Source organism: Myotis brandtii, unplaced genomic scaffold (assembly GCF_000412655.1).
Source record: "Myotis brandtii unplaced genomic scaffold, ASM41265v1 scaffold494, whole genome shotgun sequence".
In the NCBI taxonomy this organism is placed as follows: domain Eukaryota; kingdom Metazoa; phylum Chordata; class Mammalia; order Chiroptera; family Vespertilionidae; genus Myotis; species Myotis brandtii.
Window position 1 is genome coordinate 1,219,359 of NW_005368860.1, and position 23,513 is coordinate 1,242,871.

The following is a 23,513-nucleotide window of genomic DNA, read 5'->3' on the forward strand; positions in this document are numbered from 1 at the left end:
TCTATTCATTGCACACTTGCCCTGGGTTGCTCTCTGAGCTACGCACTTTCAATGTTATCTCATTTAACCCTTAGAATATGTAATTGTTGGAGAAGGTCATTCAGAGAACATGACTGCCGATGACCGGAGAGCTAGACCTGGACAATCAGAGGCTTCTTACCCTCTTCCCTGCCCTTGGAATGGACCTTCTGCCCACTGTTCTGATGGTCAGAACTATTTTCAAGGACTAAGCCGTGAGAAAGTATGACGTTGTTGAGACCATCTGGCTGGTATAGGTGACTGAACCCAGTTAAGTCTATATAAACTAACAAACAAAATAGAAACAGACTCATAGATACAGAGAACAGATTGACAGCTGTCATAGTTGGGGGGCGGGGGAGCTGGTTAAAAGGGTGAAGGGATTAAGAAAAAAAAACCTCATAGACACAGACAACAGTATGGCGATTAACTAGAAGGAGAAGGGGGTGCGGGTAGGTTGAAGAAGTTAAGGTGGGATAAATGGTGACAGAAGGAGACCTGACTTGGGGTGGTGAATACACAGTACAATATACAGATGATGTATTATAGAATTATACACCTGAAACCTATATAATTGGTTAACCAATGTCACCCCAATAAATTCAACAAAAATTTTAAAAAAGGTTTTGGGGGGCAATGTGGGGATCTACTCTGGTATGTAAGTTTCCTTGCTTATCAAACCTGTCACTTACCAATCTGGAGTGGCCTGGAGCATGGAAGATGAAATAAATGTATGACATGATTGAGCAGAGTCAGTGCATAAAGGAGGGGTAGCCGAGAGCAAAGCTGTATGTGGGGAAGCCAGGTACCCCCTTATTCACTGTTCCCTCTATCCAGATCCGTGGTCCTTTTTCCTAGTGTTCTAAGAATGAGCTTTGTTGCTGCTGTTGTTTGTATGCTTTTTAAAATTTACATCAGCCACTTGTGTACTTAAGATAGGTATCATTCGCTATCACATTTAACTATAAATCCTTCTTACTATTTCTTTTTTTTCAGTTTTGAATTTTATTTCATTAGCTTAAAAGGTGAACAATATGTGTTTCAAATCTTATTAAACTCATTTATCTGAACATGTTTACATAGAGCACAGATACAGGATTTCAAGTAACTTATGGTAGAGGCCATTGTCCACTTAAAAATAAGCTTCTTTCTTCCACAAAAACTGCATTGAAAGGCAAAAAAATTTTCTTTTATACTGCATAAGAGCTAGATGCAAACTTTTGATGTAAATTTATTTCATTGTCAACTCTCATGCTAAAGCTGGGAGGCACAAATGTTCATAGTTCAGTTAAATGATACAGACAAAAAGCTTCAGGTTCTCTCAGATACAAATCAGAAACCTTCATCCACGTGTCTTACAGTAGTAGGTCAGACTTGATTGTCTTGCCAGGTCACTTCTTCTTTCCTTTCCCTTTTTTACTTCCCTCTCCTTGCTGAAGAGTTTGGTCACTACCTCCTGTTTTTTGTGTCCTTGTTTTTAGTTTAGGAATCATTTCCGCTGCATACAACATTACTGACTTATGTGATGGGAATTGTACAAGACAGAGGCTGCCATCTTCCTGTTTGAGTTGAACCCGGACTCTGCCCCTGTACTGAGCATCAGGATTCCATTCTCTGGAGTACATTTTGTTTTTCTCAAGAAATGCATTAAGTCCAACTGCTGAGCACTCATCTTGAATCTCTGTAGCTGTAGGGTTTTCAGCAGCCTTGCTTATGGGGATTCGCCTGCCCTCCTGGATGGTCTTCTCGTTATTTAAATAAGCAGGGTATATACACATAAACCTGTACTGGTCAGTCAGGGATCGCACCGCAGCACAAGCCGTCTCTCTCAGTGCCCCCTGGGGTGAGACTCCTATTTCTTTAATTAGCTTTATCGCTTGGACATATGGCAATATAAAATTCTTACAGTTAATATCTTTGCTCTTTTGCATCCTTCCATTGCTTTTCAAATGTAAAAATTCTCTATAGGTTAGAATAAATATTGAAATATTTTCTTCCTGTTTGAGATTATGAAAAATGTAATTAAGCCAACATTATTTTATGATATTGATATGGCTACTTTTGACAGAGTTAAAGCAAATTTTTCAACAATAAGCAAATGATCAATTGGGGGTATCCAGTTGTCTTAAGCTTAATAGAATATGTTACTTACAGGAACTAAAATGATGAATTCGACTGGAGAGGTATTAATTTTATGAATGCATGTAAACCCATATGAAATGAGAAAATGTTCTAACGATTTATTTATTTCTTATTCTTACTGGTGTGGACGTTCATCACAAGATACTACATTGTGTAGTATAGTCCTTTGCAAAGCACATAGCATCCCAACTAATTCTGCAGAATGTTAATTTATTTTTCACGATAAAAGAGTATTGTGGTAAAACACATTTGGGAAATACTGCTTTGGAAAAAACAAAATTGTTTTTTTTCCTCAAGGATTTCTCATAGTATTTAATGTCTGTTGTGAATTTCCAAGAGTGTAATGTAATAAGCAGCATTATCTACACTAACTCAACCGTGGCCTCTTCCAGCCCTGCCTCCCCTCCCTCTACCAGAGCATCTTGGAGGACTGCTGTTCCAGGGAACATGCTTTGGGAAGGCTGTTGTGCTGAAAAGCAACCAGAACTGGACATTAGGAACTCTTAAATGAGGCCCTTAGCTGACCTGGGGTAGTTTCCTCCTCGGTATAATAGGCCCTGGAATTGCATCATCATTAGAAACCTATGAAATGGTCTCCGGAAGGACTGTCCATTGCTAGCTGTGTGTCAGGGCTTCCTAACAAAATCACAGGCATCTGTCAACACCCGTGTTCAGTTCTGAAACTGAACACGTGGGAAGAATATTAGGCGACCTCTAAGATCTTTTTTACCTGTGACATTTCTTGGACCACAGTGGAACACTTTGGTTCATATTACAAATCCTGCCCTCTCTAGTGCTATTTGACCATGGAATTTTTCTATCATACACCTGGGAAATCTGAATAAACATGGAAACATTCAGAATAGAGTTTCCTGTATGTAGGGTCACCAAGCCTTCTGGTTTGTCACAAATATTTCTCCTTTACATTTGGTGCCCTGGCATAACCGTTTCCAAGGCTAAATGATTTAAATAATAAATTATATGGTCACTTTACTCAGACTCCAAGTCTACCCACCTTTTTGGCTCCTGATGATTTTTAAAAATAGATAACATTTTGTAATGTCAACTAAGTGTAGGTCCTGTTTTAGTAAGGACTTTTTAGGTACTGTCTTATCTAATTTTCACAAAACTCTATAAGTTTGGTACTTTTATCATCTTCATTTGCAGATGGAGAAACTGTCATATAACTTGTTCAGTGAGTGATGGAGATTTTACCCCCGATAATCTGATTTCAGAGCTCTCCCTCCTTTAAATCTACACTATAGCATTCTTTCCAACCTCGAATATCAATCATTGTAGCTCTAAAACCTATGGCCCACTCTATGCCTTTGCTCAAGCTACTTCCTCCTTGGAATATCTCTTTCCTACCCAAAGCATGTTCCCCGGAATATGAAATGAGATATGAAATGAGAAAATGTTCTAATGATTTATTTATTTCTCATATGAAAACCCATATGAAATATTTATTTATTTCTTATTTCATATCTCTTCCCTTCTGTGTCTGTAAATCCTGTGAATTCTATAAGTCTTTGCTTAGAACAGTCTCACTATAAAACCTTCTGCTTAGAGTCTAGCTCCTGATGGCATGCAATTAGCTGGAATTTCACTGGCAATTATTGTGTCTGCCATCACTTCAGCACATATTCTGATATGCCCTTTGAGAGTCATAAAAGCTTCAGTGATTGAAATGCCTCTTCCCGATCCAGATTATCATTCATGCAGGCCTGGTGCCATGTCAGAACCTGTGCTTTTCCAAAGGGCCTCCTAAGGCACGATGCCATCACAGTAAATACCACCCTAACCCTCCATCCCAAAGGGGAAGGAAATACAAAAGATGGTGAAAAACATCGACAGCTTTAAAATGCCTGTGTATTCTTGGCTCTTGGTTCCCGACCGGTGGTATGCTGAGGTCACAATAGCTAGCTTTGACTTTGTTCTTTGGTGACATTAGGCAGTCGTTTTCTCCGAGCCTCAGTTTCCTCATCTATAGATGATTATCTGTGTGATCGCATATGTCCTGCCTCGTCTAAAGGCTTCTATGTGGGTCTAAAGAGAGAACTTGAGGAGAATTACTTTATACATTGTAATGTGCTATATAATCACATACAATGCTAATATATCTTGGATCTACAGGCATTTCTTTCTGATTTGGGAGAAGAGAAAAATATTTGTATAGCAAAGGTGGAAATTTATTGAAGAACAAGTACAGACTCCCACATGGGGAGGGGGAAAGAGTCCCCGAGAAGAGAAATTTATAAGCAACATTTTCTTGATGTCTTCATCCAGTTTGAAATCTGATTTCCCCAGTTAATTCTAATGAATATACAGGAGAGACATAATCTAGGAAAGCCACTCAGTAAATCCACAAGCAGCTCCCAGAGCAGCGCAAGCCAAGGGCAGGTGCCTGCCTCTCCCATTAAAATGCAAGTACATCTTCTAGAGAAATTGATTCATTTGAGGCTGCTTGTCAACCACCAAGAAAATCTTCTGCATTGTACAAGCAGGCAGACAAGTCATCCTGGGGTCACTAAGGTCTTGGCCTCTTCATGCATCTTTCTATTGCTCATCATTTGGTGTTTCCATCCACTCCACCCACCTATTTCCCCTGCTGAGCTCCTAACCTGTCCCAGGTGGATTGTTGAGCTGCAATCCAATAACACTTGGAGCCAGGAAATTAATTTTCTGATGTTTCTACTTCAACCTTCTTTTATTGCACCTTACGTTTGTCTTATATTTTCCCTCACCACTCCTGACTCCAAATATATATTTTCTTCCATATCTCCCCATCCTAGAGAAGGCTGTAGGTCAAAGGAGGTTAATTTATCGGTGCTTGGAACACTGTGTCAGGGGCAGTTGGCAAAAGAAAGAACTTAGAAGAAATGGCTGTGGAGTAGACAGTCCTTCACCCCCAAAGTCCCTTTAGTGGCTTGTAATCAGGACAACAAATAAACTTGATGTAGTGAACACATAATAGGTCAAATTGGCCATTACCCTTTCAGGGCACGTCTGTGACTGTTGCCTCTGTTTCATGTTTCCCTGGTTAATGAAAGCTTTCCCCATAGAGACCATTTCTGAGTCTCTTTGAACTCTGTTGGGAAGAGTATTTTTCATCCTGGGAAGTCATCTTAATTTTCTTTTCCCAAGGCAATTTGTACTGCAGGCATAGCCTGACATTTCTCCCTTCCTTGTATTTGGTTTTATGTGCAAAGAAAGTAAGAGTTCCCATTACTCAGAATGGGAAAGAGATTAGAAAGTCACATTGGTTGAGCCTCTATAATTTACTAGACAATGCTCTCTGTGCCTTGCATATTTTATCTCCTGCAGTTCTCATACCAACTCAGTGAAATAGGTATAATTATTTCTACTTTGAAAACAAGATACCCAGTTTTCAGAGACTTTGTCCAAAACAGATAGGATTTGAACTTAGGTGTCCCCGTATACAAATGTCCTTGCTTTTTCTTATATCAGTGGAGAGCAGTGGTGTATTATTGGTCACTTAGATGGAAGCTGCCTATATCATCAGTTTGTTCCAATGAACTTAGCTTTAGCTCTTGGACTCATGTGGACCAATGGTTTCTGGTGGCTCAACAAAGAACTTGAGTTTGAAGCCTCTAATTATTGCAAATTTGCAATTCTGAGAATACCCTTTCCATGTTCTTAGGGATTTGGGGCTGATGATGACAATGACCTTTCTGAGTAAGAGTCAAGATCTCATATAATTCAAAGCATCTGTCCCTAGGGTATCACTCCATCCTGTCTATGTAAGTTGTTATGTCACTTATAAAAGAACACAGAGTTTAATAGTTTGTTGTTTTCTTTTAGCAATTGTGAGTGATCTGACATTTGTCAATAGAGTGCTTTATCCCATCCAGAAGATAAACATTGGTGTAAGACATATATTCCTGAAAGTATGAAGCTATAGCAAAAGGCGATTGTATAAAATCCATTTGGAGATGCTGAAGGATTCTTTTAGGTCATGGTCCCAGTTTATAGTTACAGACATTGCATAAATTAGCCACGTCTTCTAGAAATTTCCTTAACAGTGTTTTATATTGTGGACCATTTTCCCCCTCCTGTGGGATTTCTCCTGGAAGATTTTGGCAAGTGTCCACTGGGGGTTTTATTCAGTGTTAGAAAGCAGCCATCTTGGCTGTGCTAGATATCATTCTCATGGATCTTAAAACCTATTTGTTTCTAGTATTTCTTTTAGAATCTGGGTCAAAATTTGTGTCTCGAGTGGAATGCTTTAACTCTTCCATGGGATTGTCTTTATATTATAAGAGGTTCCCAGGCAAGGACTGTTAGAGAAGCATACTTAGCCTCTCTAATGTGATGCTATTCGAAAAGTATTTATGAGATTTTAATGGTATCTCTTTTACTGTAAGCCTCCACCTTTAGGATAGCAAGTTTTTTGGGGGGGAGGGAGGAAGCTTGTTAGTTTGAATGTCATCCTACAATAGTTAAACTATTTCAAGTTATGGTGGCTATTAGAGAATATGCAGGTGTTCCTAAAATGTGTACACACTTTGAATAATTATTAACTCCAGCGGGTTAAATCTGAAAAGAAAGAAACATTGGGATTAATAATTATTCAAAGTGTGTATACATTTTTTGTGCACCTTATATTTACTCTTTTATTTTTGACAATTTGATGTGTCTTTGGAAGGACCATTGTTCAGCTATTTAAAATCAATTTGGTTTCTAGTAAGAAATTAGATTCTACAGGAGAGACTGAAGTAATTACTGCATTATTAAATTTGGTATTATTCTCTTTCTTTTTTAAGAGAAAAACTAGCAACAAAAATATATTAAGTCAAGACTTAAAGGAGTGTCCAAGAAATCTGTATGCACAGAGATACTGCTTGAACCATGGAAACACAATCAAGAAATATGCCTTTATCAGTTATGTATGAGAAAGTTTTTAGCTTGAGAGACTAACAATATTTCACAAGTAGGTAGTTGACTATTAGAAGAATGTTGGTTGTCTTTAGTTAGGAACTGGGATTAGATTGCATGTGATATCAGATTTAAAGGTGATAATGGTGTGAAATCTAAAGATACTTTGATTTCTACTTTAAAAACAAGATACCCAGTTTAGCTGAGACTGCAATTGCTCTGAGACACAGAGAGTAATCTTTAGCGGCTCAATCAAGGCATAATCTAAAGTAAACAATGGATCTTTGAAATGAACCATATTGTTGAGTTAACAGCTCTAGAATATGGCCTAACATATTAGTAAATGTAAAAAAAAGTAACTTATAATAATATGAGAAAATTGGTTTGGATGCTTATGTGTTCTGCTCTAATTATTCTCTCACTGTACATGAGGGTTTTGCCCTTAAGAATTCTGGAATTATAGCTAATTATTTATTTATTCAATTACACATAATGTAAACATATTAACCATACTAGTATCTAGGATATTTTTCTGGGACTTATAATCACAATTATTTCATAGTACATCTTATCTGGAAGTTTCATGTGTAAAGTAAATTCAACCTATTAAATTTAAGTTGATTTGATTTTTAGTTTGTTTACTTTCTAGTAGTCTCTGGAAATATTCAGTGACATATTGAAATATTCTGAATTGGAAATTACCCATTTTGTTGTGTTTTTTTTTCCCCTGAAAAGTCCCCTAATTCAGCCCTGTACTTATTTATGAAAATATAAGCTTCTCTCTTCTTAACATAATACTGTTTAGGAGTTTTAAAGACTATTTTTTTAAAAGACTACTATTGATTCACCATTATTTGGATTACATTTTTGAATCTTTATGCAATTTACCTGTAAGAGAAAGCCTTCTTAAATTGCTTTTTAATAGTATATTTCTATATATTTATTTATTTAGCTTTGTCAGGACCATTTAAAAAATATGCATAACAGGGCTATTTAAATTCTCTCCTGATCTTTCCCTTCTTACAACTTTAAACAACTTTCCCTATCAAAGGGCTAATAATAATTTAGTGAGCAACTTAGAACTATGTCCATCCAGGACATCTAGCAGAGTCCTGAATTCCATACCAGATTCTGGTATAACCTTTAGAGAATTAGGAAAAATTTTAATTGTGGCCCTCAACTTTTTCTCTACTATTTTATAAGGAGGTAGTTGAGTCAAAATACAGCTTTTTAACACTGCCTTCTGATTTGAGAATTTAAAAGAGATATATGTGCAATGTAAGTGTTCCTTTCCTGTGAACATCCCCACCCTGCAAAGCAGGCTCAGTCAGTAGGTCAGAAGATGGAGCTGAAGGAATTGGAGGATAAGATAAGACAGATGAAGAGAGATGCAAGGAGCAGAGATTTCAAAAGGCTGTACAAGGGTGCACAGGAGAGTCTTTGTAGAGATTTTGTTGCGGTCAGCATTTTGTATATGTGAAGTTAGCATACAAGTTGAAAAAGCTGACTACTGGATGTTTGCCTTTTTTGCTTTCTATTTCTTTCTGAAGCTCCTCTAAATTTTGACATGCAAACAGTTCCACATAATATCCATTGTTACTCGAAGTAAAAATAGTTTTGCCATCCACCAAGCTAAGCACAAAAATTAGTGTTGTAGTGAAAATTTACAGGGAAGCAGCTGTCTGCCAGAGCGGGCTATGCTTTGCCATAGACAAATCATGACAGACAGGAAAAAGGCCACTATAGTTGGTCAGGAATGTGTGTTTATGAATAAATGTTTGGGGTTCCCTAACCAAAGAGAGGCTAGGAATGAAATGTGTGATCAAAAATACAGTAAGTGTGGGCCTTGCTCTAAATGAACTAAATAACTTACTTTCATGAGTTGGTAAGACTGATTCAGCCTATGCTTTCATCTGTTTCTTATGGAGCACACTCTTGTACATGCAACAAACAAGACAGCACAGGACAAAAGAACACCAGCCATCACTCACCCCCCCCCCACAATTTTATGCATATATATAAACATGTAGGGAATAGTTGAACAGGCAGCTAGGATAGGGAGAAATTAATCAAGGGGCACTTATGATCAAAACCTCGAGTTAAAGACTCATCAGAAGCCCTTCCCTCTACTGAGGACCCACCCATAGAAGCTATTTTTTTCATCTGTACACTACTGTGTGCTCATCATCCCAAGTCAAGTCTCCTTCCATCACTATTTATCCCCTATACCTTCCTCCATCTCTCTCCACCTTCCTCTCCCCTGGCAATGACCATACTGTTGTCCATGTCCATGAGTTTTTTTTCTCTTTTTATTTTCTTTTGTGCTCAATTCCTCCACCCCCCAACACAGCCCCCAATGCCCTCTGCCCCTGACAGCTGTCAGCCTGCTCTCTATCTATGAGTCCGTCTCTATTTTCATTCTTAGTTCATTGTGTTCATTAAGTAAAAGTTATGATTCCATTAGACTAATACGGAGCTGATACCTTGTTTATTTAAAGGTTTCCCATGTGATTCTGGTTGAAATCCTCTTTATTTATTTATTTTTTGGATTTATAACAAGTGATAGTTTTAAGACTATGTGGCTTTATGCTGCTGTTTTATAGAGGAAACCAGGGGATCAAGAAATGTGTCTAATCTTGCTACTTATTGACTCATTTGAGACTAAACCCATAACTACTAGACTTTAATTTTGGTATCTGAATGTAAACCTAGACCTTGGTTAGAGTAGCTTCTAAGACTTTTTGAGTTTGAATCCTGATTATACTTCTGGATTGTTTTGACTAAACTGTTCCTTGAGATAAGAAGGGTAGAATCCTAGCCGTTTTGCTCAGTGGTTAGAGCGTCAGCCTGCAGACTGAAGGTCCCAAGTTCAATTCCTGTCAAGGGCACATGCCCGGGTTGTGGGCTCAATCCCCAATAGGGGGCATGCAGGAGGCAGCCAATCAATGATTCTCTCTCATCATTGATGTTTCTCTCTCTCTACCTCTCCCATCCTCTCTGAAATCAATAAAAATATATATTTTTTTAAAAGAAGAAGGGCGGAAATGCAGCTTCGGAACAGGAAGCAGAGGGGTAGGCAATATGTCACGGTCTTTTCTTCCCACCTTTTCTTCAGCCCATGAGTGATACTTGATTATAATGGTAGAAGAGAGGTTTAAGCATGACTAGTGTGTTATGGCCCATTTGCATTTTTGAAAAAGAAGAAAACAATTATATTTAAACACCTGCAAATAGAGCTTTTTCAAAGAAGGACATGGTAAAGGCAGAAGAGGGAGCTTAAAAATTAGGGTCCATCTGATTCCATCTTTGCTACAATTATGACCAATGAAAAGCTCCATGAATGGAAGCTGCGAGAGAAACATAATGGATTCATGTTTTAAGATTGTTACAAGGATAAAGCATTAAATTGCAATGTGGTTATCAAATAGACCATAGCCTATCTCTGGCTAAGGGAGCATGAAATTCAAAACAAAAATAAATTACATGGAAAATACCTATTCGCACATAAAATTGGAATGAATATTCCTTAGGGCTGGTTCCAAATCGTACTTGCTTAAGTTGTAATTAGAGAGAATCCTAGCCAATGTGTGGATAAAACTAACAATACTGGTGAGATGATTAGCCATTGGGGTATCCAGCCAAAGATTACTTTTCTGATAATTAGCTTTAGTATAGAGAGCCTAATATTTGCCAAGAAAAATATATGTTGGCATGTAAAGAGCCCCATATGGGCTGGCAAATATGTGCTTGGGATGTAAAAGAAATTAGGAATCAGAGAACTAGGCTCTGAATTGGGAGATCTGGATGACATTTGCAAGTATATTACTCATTCTCAGGGCTTGCTCTTGACACTTCTGACATATTTGGGCAGCCACACAGGTGCGCGCTTGGATCGTCACCCAGGAAAGACCTTGCCATTGGGCTACAAGGAGTGCTTGACAGCCTCAAGCTGACACCACCTTTAGGATCTACCGTACATTTCAAGTCAAGGGCTAGACATTCTTGGGCAGTTACCAGCCAAGGACTGAGCATGGCAAGTCATTTGGTTCTGGCCATTTCTGCTCCACAGAAGAGACTTCCAATACGGTAGGCTGGTTCTGCTCCAAAGCTCCCTATTGAGCTGGCAGAGTCAGCTTCAGGTATGCACTCATTCAGCCTGAGGTTTTCACTGCCTCATCTTTACTTCACTGTTGTATTAAAAACACATCACCAGCCCTGCTGGTGTGGCTCAGTAGGTGAGCATTGACCTAGGAACCAGGAGGTCATGGTTCGATTCCAGTGTGGGGTGTGCAGGAGAGAGCCAATCAATGATTATCTCTCATCATTGATGTTCTATCTCTCTCTCTCCCTCTCCCTTCCTCTCTAAAATCAATAAAAAATATATATTTTTTAAAAATGCATCACCAAACCCAAGGCAATCTAGATTGTCTCCTATTCCATTTTCTAGATGTTTTATATTTTTGCATCTTATATGATTCATTTTAAGTTAATATTTAAGAACTTCTCGCACATGTATCTTGGTGAACATATAAAAGCATCTCTAGAGTATATGCCTAGAGCAGTGATTTTCAACCTTTTTCATCTCATGGCTATTTTTGCATCTTATAGGATTCATTTTAAGTTAATATTTAAGAACTTCTCGCATATGTGTCTTGGTGAACATATAAAAGCATCTCTGAGTATATGCCTAGAGCAGTGATTTTCAACCTTTTCCCTCTCATGGCACACATAAACTAATTACGTATACTAAAATTCTGGGGCGCACCAAAAAAATAGATATTTTTGCCAATCTGGCAAAAAATAGGTATAATTTTAATACTCTCACACCAGATGGCTATTGCTGTGTTGACTGTGTCATTTTTTTATTTGACAATTTAAGGGAAAAGAGGTCAGTGACCCTGAATAAGTAGTCAGCTCTTACATATTTTGCAAATTTTTGTAGCCCACTGGTTAAAAATCACTGGCCTAGACTGGAGTGAAATTACCATGTTTTCATGTATGTACCTCTTTTACTTTTGGAGATAAGTGAAATTATGGTTTTGACAATTTCTAGCAACAGTGTGTGTGTGTGTGTGTGTGTGTGTGTGTGTGTGTTTGGTTCCCCACCCTTGTCAACACTTGTTAGAATAAGATAGTTTTACTTTTGCCAATTTAGTGAGCCTCTTGTTTTTTATTCCCTTTAATTTCTTTTTCACTAACCTCTTCTTAACTCTTGTTGTTACTGTCTTATTTTAAAATAATTTCTATATCTTTACATTTCCTTTCTAGAAGAATAGGTCCCAGGTTAGGCCTAAAACCAGTAGTCATATTTTGACTCCCTTTTATTGAAATTTTATTCTATGCCAAACAATGTTCTAAGTATCCTGCATGCATCATTTTATTTAATTATGATAACATATACCCTTGAAATAGATATTATTATTTTTACTATTATGTAAAATATTGTCATAAGGCCACACAAGATTATTGGCACAAAACACATCACTTGTCATCACTATGTCAGTGGCAAAACCATATGGAAGCCGGTTTTAATTCATTTCAAAGTCTTAGTCCTTTATACTAGGCTTCTGTGCCTCTTGAAAAATGCTTTGAAAAAACTGGATGCCATGTGTTAAATTCTCCACTAGCACAATACTATCAGTATATGGGTTTCATTGTTCTGATAGTTGGTTTTATCAAGAATTCTGACAACTGCATATTTCACTCACTGAGATTGAAATGCTCACATCACTTTTTAAAAAATGGGACACTAATAATGTTCTGCATTTGAACAAGGCTATTTGGCCAATTTGCAAAAGAGCCATACTTCAGGTGTGGTCCTGTAACTATAGACACGTGTATTTTTCTCATCCTGGTTATAAATTCAGACTTCTTTATATCCTCCCAAGATCTAGTATAAGTAGCTCTGAAGTCACACCCCCTTGCATAAGTTCTAAAAATGAGACAGTGCAACATAAGCCAATGAAAATCTGGGGTTCAAGTGGCTTATCACCCAAGATCAATGTGGATGTGGTGCACATTCATCATCTGTTTATTTATAAAGACCACCACCTTTCCCAGTATGTTTTTGTGCAATGTGCTACTTAGAGTTCCCAAGGGGTGAAGTATACTGTCTAAATGAAAGCCATTACTAGAATCCTCTTTGTTGTTTTGGAAAAGCTTATTTATGTGCCAAAATTCAATATTCTATCTTCTCTTATCAGCTGTTGGCATGGGATTTTAAATGTAAATGACTTCAGAATATAAATGTTTATATTTGTCAAGCTGAGAAGAATAAGTTGTTAAAACCGTAGGCTAAGTTGCTTGTTCACAAATGACATCAGCTTTGTATTCACATGCAGCTATTAGCTTGGATTAATGTAGTTACATTTAGGATCAGTGAAGGCAGATGGATTTTGCAACACACTCATGGTTTTGATGGAGAACAAAATAATCTTAACAAAAAGGCTAGAATGAAAGTTCAGAATTTCATCTGGGGTTTTTTAATAGGCATAGGAGCCAACACAATGTTGAAACACAATTGCATTCACTTTCAATTTGTTTTAAAGCTGAAGCAGTAAGGGTTTGCTCTAACAATCTTTTTCTTCTGGGATACACATAAGTAAAGGATGCTGCATTTGGGTTTTGAGCACAAAAATTTTTCATGACAATGACAGCCTGCTCTATTGGGTATCTTCCTACGGTCCATACATAATATAGTAACAGATTCATCTGCAAAGACTGTGAGAATAGAAGAACATCATTTCATACTTTCATCATTTCACTAATTTGGCAAGTATTTCTCTGAGCATTCAATTCTACAGGGATTAACTTACTATGTTTTCTAGACAATTCTTCAATGATTGAATTTGAGATTACCAACAGGGTAAAATATTGTTTTAGATGGCCACTCCTGCCTTCATTGATTTTGTAGAGAAATGGAAAGAAAGGCTGGTTTTTGATTCAATGGATGTCAGTTTATTTAGCAATAAATGATTATGTGGTAGGTGTTAGATATCACATACTAAAATGTGTCACTGCCCATTAACCTCCTTCAAGGAATTGAGAGTTTGGGGGAAAATGATGCTGCAGTGTCTTCTACATTATCCGTGGCTATGGTTCCAAATGGCACGGTGCATCCTAATTGTGTAGGGTGCTTGGATAACAGCCTAGTTCCCATCCCTACTCCAGAAATTCTGATTCAGTAGCTCTGATGTAAAGTCCAGGTACCTGCATCTTAAAGAGCACATCACTTTATGGACCACACTTTCAGACCTAGTCTGTGATCTTTGTTGACAAGGCTATTGACATGACAGGCTCTTCCTCATTCCAAATCTCTATAAAATTCTTTTTTCTGGCTGCAGAAAATGGCCATCACTTTCTCTTACAACTCTAGAATCTCAAAAGATGGTTAGAGGACCACCTACACTGGGATTGTGTAAGGTCCGTACTGAAACATGCTCTGGACCTGACCTACTAAATTAGATGCATTTGGGTGTGGAGTCTGAGAATAGAATATTCATTTGAACCCAACTGGTATTTTTTCCATCCACAGTTTTACTGCTAAGACCTATTCCCATATAAGGATCTTTAAAGGAACATTTTAAAAGAAACATTTTGAGAATATGCTTTGATCTTGTGTTGATTTTGCTTTCATTGTGTATTTTAGGCCTTGTTGCCACAAACCAAAATGATCCATTCCGCACTTCAAGCAGCCACCCCAGTACAATAAATCGTGAGAATTTAGAGATAAATTTGTTGAAATAATACCCAACTCTAAAGTTTTTCACCTTGACTTTGCTCTTTGTTTCCTGATTCACTTCACAATTTGTCTATTTGACTTTTAGCCTCCTTTCTCTCTCTTCTCTGACCCTGTGAACAATCTTTCATCTTGAGAATGTGGGGTAGATGAGAATTTTCAAGGCATTATAAAACACACTTATTTTAGACATGTTGACTAGAGTACAATCCTGTGAGATTGGAATTCTGATATTTGTAGAGATCTACTAAGAAATAAAAAAGCTTATCCCAAACTCAAAATGATGTAGAGTGGCTACTATATTTAAAAAAGTGGAGGGAAAATCACTGTAGGATTTAGATTGATAAGTCAAAATATCTCAGAGTTGAAACCTCAGAGTTGAAACAGATCTCAAAAGTTACCCAGCCAAGCTTGCTAACCTGTTTTAGGAAACCACATAACCACCCTTTTGCCTCATAACTGTTGTCTCTGTGGCCTTGGGTCCTAAGAAGAGCCTTGTGGTGAGTGTGGTAGCTTAGCGCTTGCTCACCATTCCAGTCTTTCTGGTGTGTCCTCCCATATACAATACTAGAGGCCTGGTGCAGGAAAATTCATACACTGGAGGGGGGGTCCCTCAGCCTGGCCTGCCCCCTCTCACAGTCCAGGAGCCCTCAGGGGAGGGAGGTGACCAGGTGATCAGGGGAAGGCAATGCCCCCATCACACCTCCTTTGCTGCCACTACCAGCAGCGTAAGCCTTGGCCAGCCCTGGTTTACCTGAGTCTTGGGCGGCCCTGGGTGGCTGGGCAGCCACCATGTGAGGCTTGCCTGCCTAGCGCTCGCCCACCATTTCAGTCTTTCTGGTGTGTCCTCCCTTATACAATACTAGAGGCCTGGTGCATGAAAATTCATACCTCGAGCCAGCCCTGGGTGACTGGGCAGCCGCCATCCGAGATACAGGCAAGCCTTGGGCAGGTCCTGGGCAGCTGGGAGGCTGAGGGGATTGGGGGTGTCCGGAGGCGGGCACACGGAGCTGCCAGGCCCACCTAAGAGTGGGCCCAGCCTTGCCATGTGCCTGCCGCTCCAGCGGGGCTGAGGGGACTGGGTGCTGCCATCTTGTGGCTGTGGGCACCGCCATCTTTGAGGGCGAGGCAGTCAATTAGCATATCCCCTCTTTATTAGATAGGATATGGTAGAAAGCCCAAACCTGTATTTCTTGCAGCAAGGATTTGGGTTGGGATCTAGATGACTGGGCACCTGACATCTGAGACTTGCCTGTGCCTCAGGTGTCAGCTGGGCAGCCACTATCCGAGGCTTGCCTGCTCCTCGGGCTGGCCTTGGGCAACTGGGCAGCCACCATCTGATGTACAGGCAAGCCTTGGGCAGGCCCTGGGCAGCTGGGAGGCTGAGGGGACTGGGGGTCTCCAGAGGCAGGCACACGGAGCTGCCAGGCCCACCTGGGAGCGGGCCCAACCTTGCCATGCGCCTGCTGCTCCAGTGGGGCTGAGGGTACTGGGCGCTGCCATCTTGTGGCTGTGGGCACTGCCATCTTTGAGGGCGGGACAGTCAATTAGCATATTCACTCTTTATTAGGTAGGATATGGTAGAAAACCCAAACCTGTATTTTTTTTTTTAATGCCCTTGACCGGAATTGAACCTGTGACCCTTTAGTCCGCAGGCTGACGCTCTATACACTGAGCCAAACCAGTCAGTGCAAACCTGTATTTCTTGCAGCAAGGATTTGGGTTGGGATCTAGATTCAGCCAGTCTGATGGGTGTTTGAAAGAATTTGAAGACAGAAGTGAGGTGGACTCACTTACTGCTTATTCCACAGTATCTGCTAGCATCATAAAAACAGAGGGTTAGGGATCATCTGTAGACTCTCAATAAATGCCTCATGTCCAGGCACTAGCTCTGTGAGGACATACACAGGTGCAGATGCTTTAGAAAAGGAGCAACTTTGGAGTTACCAGTTCTGGTAGCATCATCAGCTCTGGGAAAGCGAGGGATGGGTTTCAGGAGCAGCAGTTGGAGTGACTGCTTCCTGATGGTGAATTTTGATAAAGAGAATATAGGGACTGAGATGGGGAAAAGGCTAAGGCGAGGATGCTAGGGAACCAACCATTCATACCACTGGCCGAGGAAGACAGCCTCTTGAAAGAAACCCAGAAAAAATGCAACAGAATTGTGGTAAAAAGCAAATAAACAAAAAATAAAAACAAGAGTAAAATCAGAAGCATCAGAGGAGGGGAATCCTTATATCTGGGTAATGTCTAAGAAATTGAGGCAAGCTTCTAGATGTTCTATCATCACAACATCAAATCCATTCAAGTTGCAAGAACTTAACGTGAGGATTCATATTTTTAGAATACCTAAAATTTGACCTCACATATTTGCTTAGCTAGTTCCAGTGACAAGGAGCCCACTATTTTATAACGCAAACCAGGTATGACTCCAATAAAATGTGAAAACAGAAAATTAAGTAAAGGTTGACTTATTTTATTCCAGTTATTATTTGAACTTCCATATAGAAAATTAAAACAGTAATTAAATGATGTCCCACCCAAATAGAAGAAATATAGGGAATCCATTTCTTATTCAGAGCAAATGTTCCACCAGGGAAAACTTCCAAACTGCGGGGTTCTGACTTAATAAAGGACTAAGATCAGACCATCGGTAGTGAGTTAAATCTACCCCAAGAGAATTAAAGGAATGAAAATGCATTTATAAGACAGAGAAAGAAGCAGTGGTAAAGGCTGAGGAGACAACCTACTAAATGAAATTAATGATGACTCTAAGCTGGCTTCCCTCCTGAATTCATGTTAGCATCTGTACTGAACAAAGGAAAATAAAGGAGCAATCTGGATAATTGGAAAATAATATCTAAAAAGTTGGTAGCAATAATAACTTGATGTTATGTAGTCAGGTAGTACAGGTAAGCTGAGGAATAGGCAGGGTGGTCACAATTTCTAGTAATTGAAGGGTGTTGGAAAGTTGCCAACTCGCATCAATCTATAATAATAAAAGCTAATCGACCGAATGACTGGACGTTCTTCTGGACCACCTTCCAGATGAAGCCGGAGCTGCAGCCACAGGATCAAGGCAGCTGCCCTGGCTGCGAGGGAGGGATCGAGGCAGCCGCTGCAGCTGTGAAGGCCTACTCTTGCACAAATTTCATGCATCAGGCCTCTAGTATTTAATAATGTCTGAAATTTGATCAGTTAAAGCTGTGCTATTCACTACAATAGCCATCTATAATAATAAAAGTGTAATATGCTAATCGACCGAATGACTGTCCGGACGTACTTCTGGACCACCTTCCGGACGAAGCCGGAGCTGCAGCCACAGGATCAAGGCAGCCGCCCTGGCTGCTAGGGAGAGATCAAGGCAGCTGCTGCAGCTGTGAAGTCCTACTCTTGCACGAATTTCATGCATCAGGCCTCTAGTATTTAATAATGTCTGAAATTTGATCAGTTAAAGCTGTGCTATTCACTACAATAGCCCTATCCACATATGACTACTTAGATTTAAAACAACATTAAATTAAAAGTAAAAAATTCAGTCTCTCAGCTGAATTTTTTACTTTTATTTTATCATGTGCTCCACAGCCTCATGTAACCAGTGGCTGCTCTACTGGACATGCAGAGCCAAATATCTCAGCATACGGCATAATTTGGGACCAAATAAGAGAGGCTATGCTGTGCAAAAGGCTGGAAGTATTAAGTTTAACATAAGAGAAAATAATATGCATAAGTAAATGATGAAAGGGAAGGCAGAAAAAACAACCCAGTGACCAAATTGACACACTCCACAATTTCATTTTGTCTAAGAGCTCATGAGGTAACCTTCCAGGCTGTTCTGGCAAGCACTTGAGACCAAGTCCAAGCTCCAGTTTTATATTCTACTAGGTCTGAATCTTGAATATATAGCATTGTTCCTTCTTGATCATGGAGTTGGAGCATTGAAGATGAACCATGATTACTGATCCACTGGCAACAAAGATTAAAAACCATGTAGGATTTGGGTACACCAAGAATGATCACTTGTGTGTAAAACTGGAGACAACATGTAGAATTGGAGCCTGGCTCCTGAGCAAGTTCAAGGACAAAAACAAGTAGAAGAAAAGGATAACGTGAGTCAAAGTAATTCTTTTATCCACCTGCTATGAGCAGGTAACAAAGTTGTCATTAACATTAAAGGAAAACAATGTCAGATTTACACACATTTTCCAAGCATCAGTTTCTTTCCTGATACCTGGGGACTATACTTTGTGGACATTTGGCATTCACCAAGAAAATACCCACTTTCCTGTAGGTCAAAACTCATGGTGATAGAACAAAATTATTGTGAGAATGCCCCAGTTTATTCTTCTCTATGTTTATTAAAGGAGAATTCTGGGTGAGCTCATAAAATATCTTCCCCTCCCCTTATTTCCACGTTGCCAAGCACTTGACAATGTCACAATCGAGTATTCTAGACTTTGAATGCAGAACCCAGACAAAATGGGAAGAGAAGGAAGGACCAGGGAAAAGACCCTGAGCTGGGTAGATGTCCAGTCAGAGAAAGACTGAAATGATGAGGCACAGGAGTATCTGCAATATCTGACAGAATTTCATGAAAGAAGAAAAAGATATATTAAGAAGTATAACTTATGAGGAAAGGCGGTGGGCGAGGAGATCAACCAAAGGACTTGTATGCATGCATATTAGCATAACCAATGGACACAGATGGGGTGGGGGTGGGTGTGGTGAGGGCATGTGCCAGGGGTTGGAAGTGGCTGGGGAGAGGTCAATGAGGGAAAAAGGAGACTTACGTAATACATTAGAGGCCTGGTGCATGAATTTGTGCATAGGTGGGGTCCCTCAGCCTGGCCTGTGGGGATTGGGCCAAAACCAGCACTCCAACCCTGCCTGCTGCTCCTGCCTACCACTCCCACTCATCCCAGCCCTGCTGTGCCTGCTGCGGGCTTGCACCCAGTCAGTCCTGATCGGGAGAGGCTCGCACTGTCACAATGGCGCTCACCAGCCGTGAACCCCACCTCTGGCGCCTGTCTCAAGGGGGTTGAGGGTGGTGGTCTGGGACTCAATCGGTCCTTTGGCGGGGCATCAGGATGCCTTTGTGGGCCCAGGATCCAGATCCATCCCGATGAAGTTGGCACTGGTTGTTGGGAGCCACCTGGTGGCTGCTTTTATATAATTTCTTCCTTGCGGAGTGTCTAGGGAGGGGAAATGGCCCCAGTGCCTGAGGCGGACTTCCAGGAGGCCAGCAGAGGGAAAAAGGAGACTTACGTAATACGTTAGAGGCCTGGTGCATGAATTTGTGCATAGGTGGGGTCCCTCAGCCTGGCCTGTGGGGATTGGCCCAAAACTGGCACTCCAACCCTGCCTGCTGCTCCTGCCTGCCACTCCCACTAATCCCAGCCCTGCTGTGCCTGCTGCGGGCTTGCACCCCATCAGTCCTGATCAGGAGAGGCTCACACTGCCACAATGGCGCTCACCAGCCGTGAACCCTACCTCTGGCGCCTGTCTCAAGGGGGTTGGGTGTGGTGGTCTGGGACTCAATTGGTCCTTTGGCAGGGCAGCAGGATGCCCTTGTGGGCCCAGGATCCAGATCCGTCCTGCTGAAGTTGGCACTGGTTGTCGGGAGCCACCTGGTGGCTGCTTTTATATAATTTCTTCCTTGCGGAGTGTCTAGGGAGGGGAAATGGCCCCAGTGCCTGAGGCGGACTTCCAGGAGGCCAGCAGCACTGTCGAGATTGTGCCAGCGGTGCCCGTCCATCAGTGCCTGTCCGTTGGTGCCTGGCCTGTTCTCTGGAGATTGGACCTGCAGGACTACTGGGGGAGTGAGTGGCTGCTGTTGGGTTGGTGGGCCGCTGGGGCAGGTGGGTCAGCTGAGCGGCACTCGCACTGTGGGAGCACACTGACCACCAGGGGGCAGCTCCTGCATTGAGCATCTGCCCCCTCATGGTCAGTTCACATTATAGTGACCAGTCAACTGGTCGTTTGGTTGTTTGGTCACTTGGGCTTTTATATATATAGATTAAACAATAAAGAATTTAAATTTTTTTTTAAAAAGTATATATGCCCAGCCAGTGTGCTTAGTTGTTGAGTGTTGACCCAGGAACCAAGAGGTCACTGGTTCGATTCCCGGTTGGGGCATTTGCCCAGCTTGTGGACTTGATCCCCAGTAGATACCATATAGGAGGCAGCCAGTTGATGATGTGTCTTTCTCATAGATGTTTCTATTCCTCTCCCTTCCTTTCTCTTTAAAAATCAATATATACATTTTTTTAAAAGAAGTTGTATCTACAAAATTTAGGTAAAATATTGATTTACCATTTTTATTGACTATGTTCTTTTGACCCTGGCACTATTCTGAAATGGTGAAAAGCCAGGTAAAGCAGCTTTCTAAGCATTCCATTAGGCAGAGTCACCATGGCATGCCATTACCCCAACCAAGAATCCCTACTTTCTTAGATCCTTCTGCTTCTCTTTGCTTACTCTCCAGCATTTTGCTTCAGTTTCCTTTTTATGAAGAAAATCAAGCCATGGTGGCATGAGTATGGTAAATGGTTAGTCAAGTTTACTGACTGCTTAAATGACTGAAATGTGAGTTTTAAGATCTTGTCTCAGCAAAATTACAAATGACTAAGTTTTGTACTGTCTGAGTCACTGGTGCATTGATAAAACGCTTGATTAAATGAGTGACAGTTAGGGATATATTATATTAACAACCACATCATAGGGACCTTACAAGTGTCAATGAGCTAGAGTAAGTAAAAGTACAGTGCAAGCTGTAAATTGCCTATACAAGTGCAGGCTTTTATGGCTAAATAGATGTAATCGCAACTTTACCTTATGAACAAATCACCAAATATGTGTTGAGTACTTGAATTAGCATATATGTCATAAAAATAAATGATGTATTAACTGCCTAACTGTGCACAACTCTATTCTTGCTGCCCCCCAAAAAGGCTCCTTATGGCTTGTCCTTCCACAGAAATTATAGAGGGGCATAAAATATTTGCTATGTAGGAAGAGTGGGTTTCATGGAAATAATGTGAGCTTTAGGTCCAGGCTTTCACTCAGTGGTGCATCCATTCTTTTAACAAATATTTATTGAGACTTCAGAGTCTCTTCCATGGAAATGTTTATGAGATCCCAGGAATGGAAGGAAATAGGAATCTGAGGAAATCATTGAGCTGAGACATAAAAATTTGAATAATTGGGAAACCAGAAGGGGATTTCTTCCATGCAGAGAGAACACCATATGCATTGGCCCTACAGCAGGACCAAGGATGAAGGAGAAAGAGGGACTATAGCCGAAAGAGGAGAAAGGGACTGTGTGCCAAGGCTGGAGAGAGACACAACCCTTTCCGTTCAGTGTCCTGTAGACCCCATCAGTGATTGGGAACTCATTGAAATAGGAATGCTACCTGGACAGATTGACTGTCCCTGCAGTGAGGAAAGAGTAGAGGAAAGTCCATCAGCTCAGTGGCTGATGAGTAGTCTCAGGAAGAGAAGAGTGTGGCTGGCCATAGGAAGACAATGGTGAGGGCAGGAGACATGGTCTCCTGGACATGAATTACATCTTGAAGTCCCATACCTTAGCAGAGATGCCATTGGAGTTCCTCCATATCTCCAAGGCTCAATTCCCTCAATTTAGAACTAGATTAACTTTAACTTAAGGATTTGGGGGAATTCAATGAATGAATATATGCAATGTCAACTCCGACATTTGATGCAACTTTAATCATGGAGCTTATTAGACTGGATACTTCCGAATTGCAGTTTTAGCCTAGTATTGAAAGACAGCATTTGGATAGAGACTATCTGTATTCCATGAAGAATACAGCTGCTCTACATGGAAGCCAATGGCATTACAGGATCTGGTTCCTATGGCCTGTTTTTCCTTGTACTCTACAGCTCTTCTTCTAGCTCCCTCTGCTCCGACTACACTGGCCTCCTGGAACACGGTATCTGTCATCATGTAGTCTTTTTTTCTGTGAGGAGTAAAGTGCTCCTTAGCCCCAGCAACACCAGCCAATTTCTTCACATATGGCTCAACATTGTCTTTCTGTTTTTATAGCACTCACCACTTTTTATGCATACCTTTGATTTATGTATGTCTTATGTTTATTATCTGTCTCCCCATATACCAGTAAGACTGTAAGCTTCATGAGACAAGGGAAACTTTAATGTTTTGTTCACTGATGTATCAGATAGAACAATGTTTCTACCATAGGAGACATTCAGCAAGTGTCTCTCCGATAGATTTGAGAGGAATGCACTTCAAATGTAATGTGATCTGAGCTTACACATGATAATCCATGCTCTTCTGCCTCTCAGGGACATCCATCAAACATGTAGATGACCAGCTTATAAATCTTACCATGAGATTTGATAGAGGAAAGGAGAATAGACATGATAGAGAAAAGAAAATTCTAATTTTCAGTGTCTATTGAGAAAAATAACCTGGAAGTTTCACATCAACCAAATCTCATTGCAGGTGTTAGTGGGAATTTGAAAGAGTCATAACAGAAAATGTTCAGCGAATAATGAGATTAGCGATAACAGATACTGAGGGTATCTGAAGAAAAATTATGCTCCATGAATCTTATCTCCCTTTGAAGGGTTTGTTGATTGAGCTTATGAACAGGTTCAATAATTGATTGACAAAGTCTTGACATGTTCGAATGGCACCACACTCATGTGACTTCATTACTCACAATATGTGTATCTC

General features: G+C 40.4%; 1 protein-coding gene across 1 annotated transcript; it reads right to left on the reverse strand.

Annotated features, from left to right (window-relative positions):
• Window positions 1–1,003: 1,003 nt before the first annotated feature.
• On the reverse strand, window positions 1,004–1,949 carry LOC102245649 (signal recognition particle 19 kDa protein). Its single transcript, XM_005876679.2, has one exon. It carries the CDS (start codon window positions 1,947–1,949, stop codon window positions 1,410–1,412), a length of 540 nt encoding a protein of 179 aa, XP_005876741.1. The 3' UTR covers window positions 1,004–1,409.
• Window positions 1,950–23,513: the final 21,564 nt, after the last annotated feature.

Excerpts from the sequence above, each read along its gene's own strand:
- LOC102245649 (XM_005876679.2), bottom strand. The coding sequence starts at position 1,949 with ATGCAAAAGAGCAAAGATATTAACTGTAAGAATTTTATATTGCCATAT.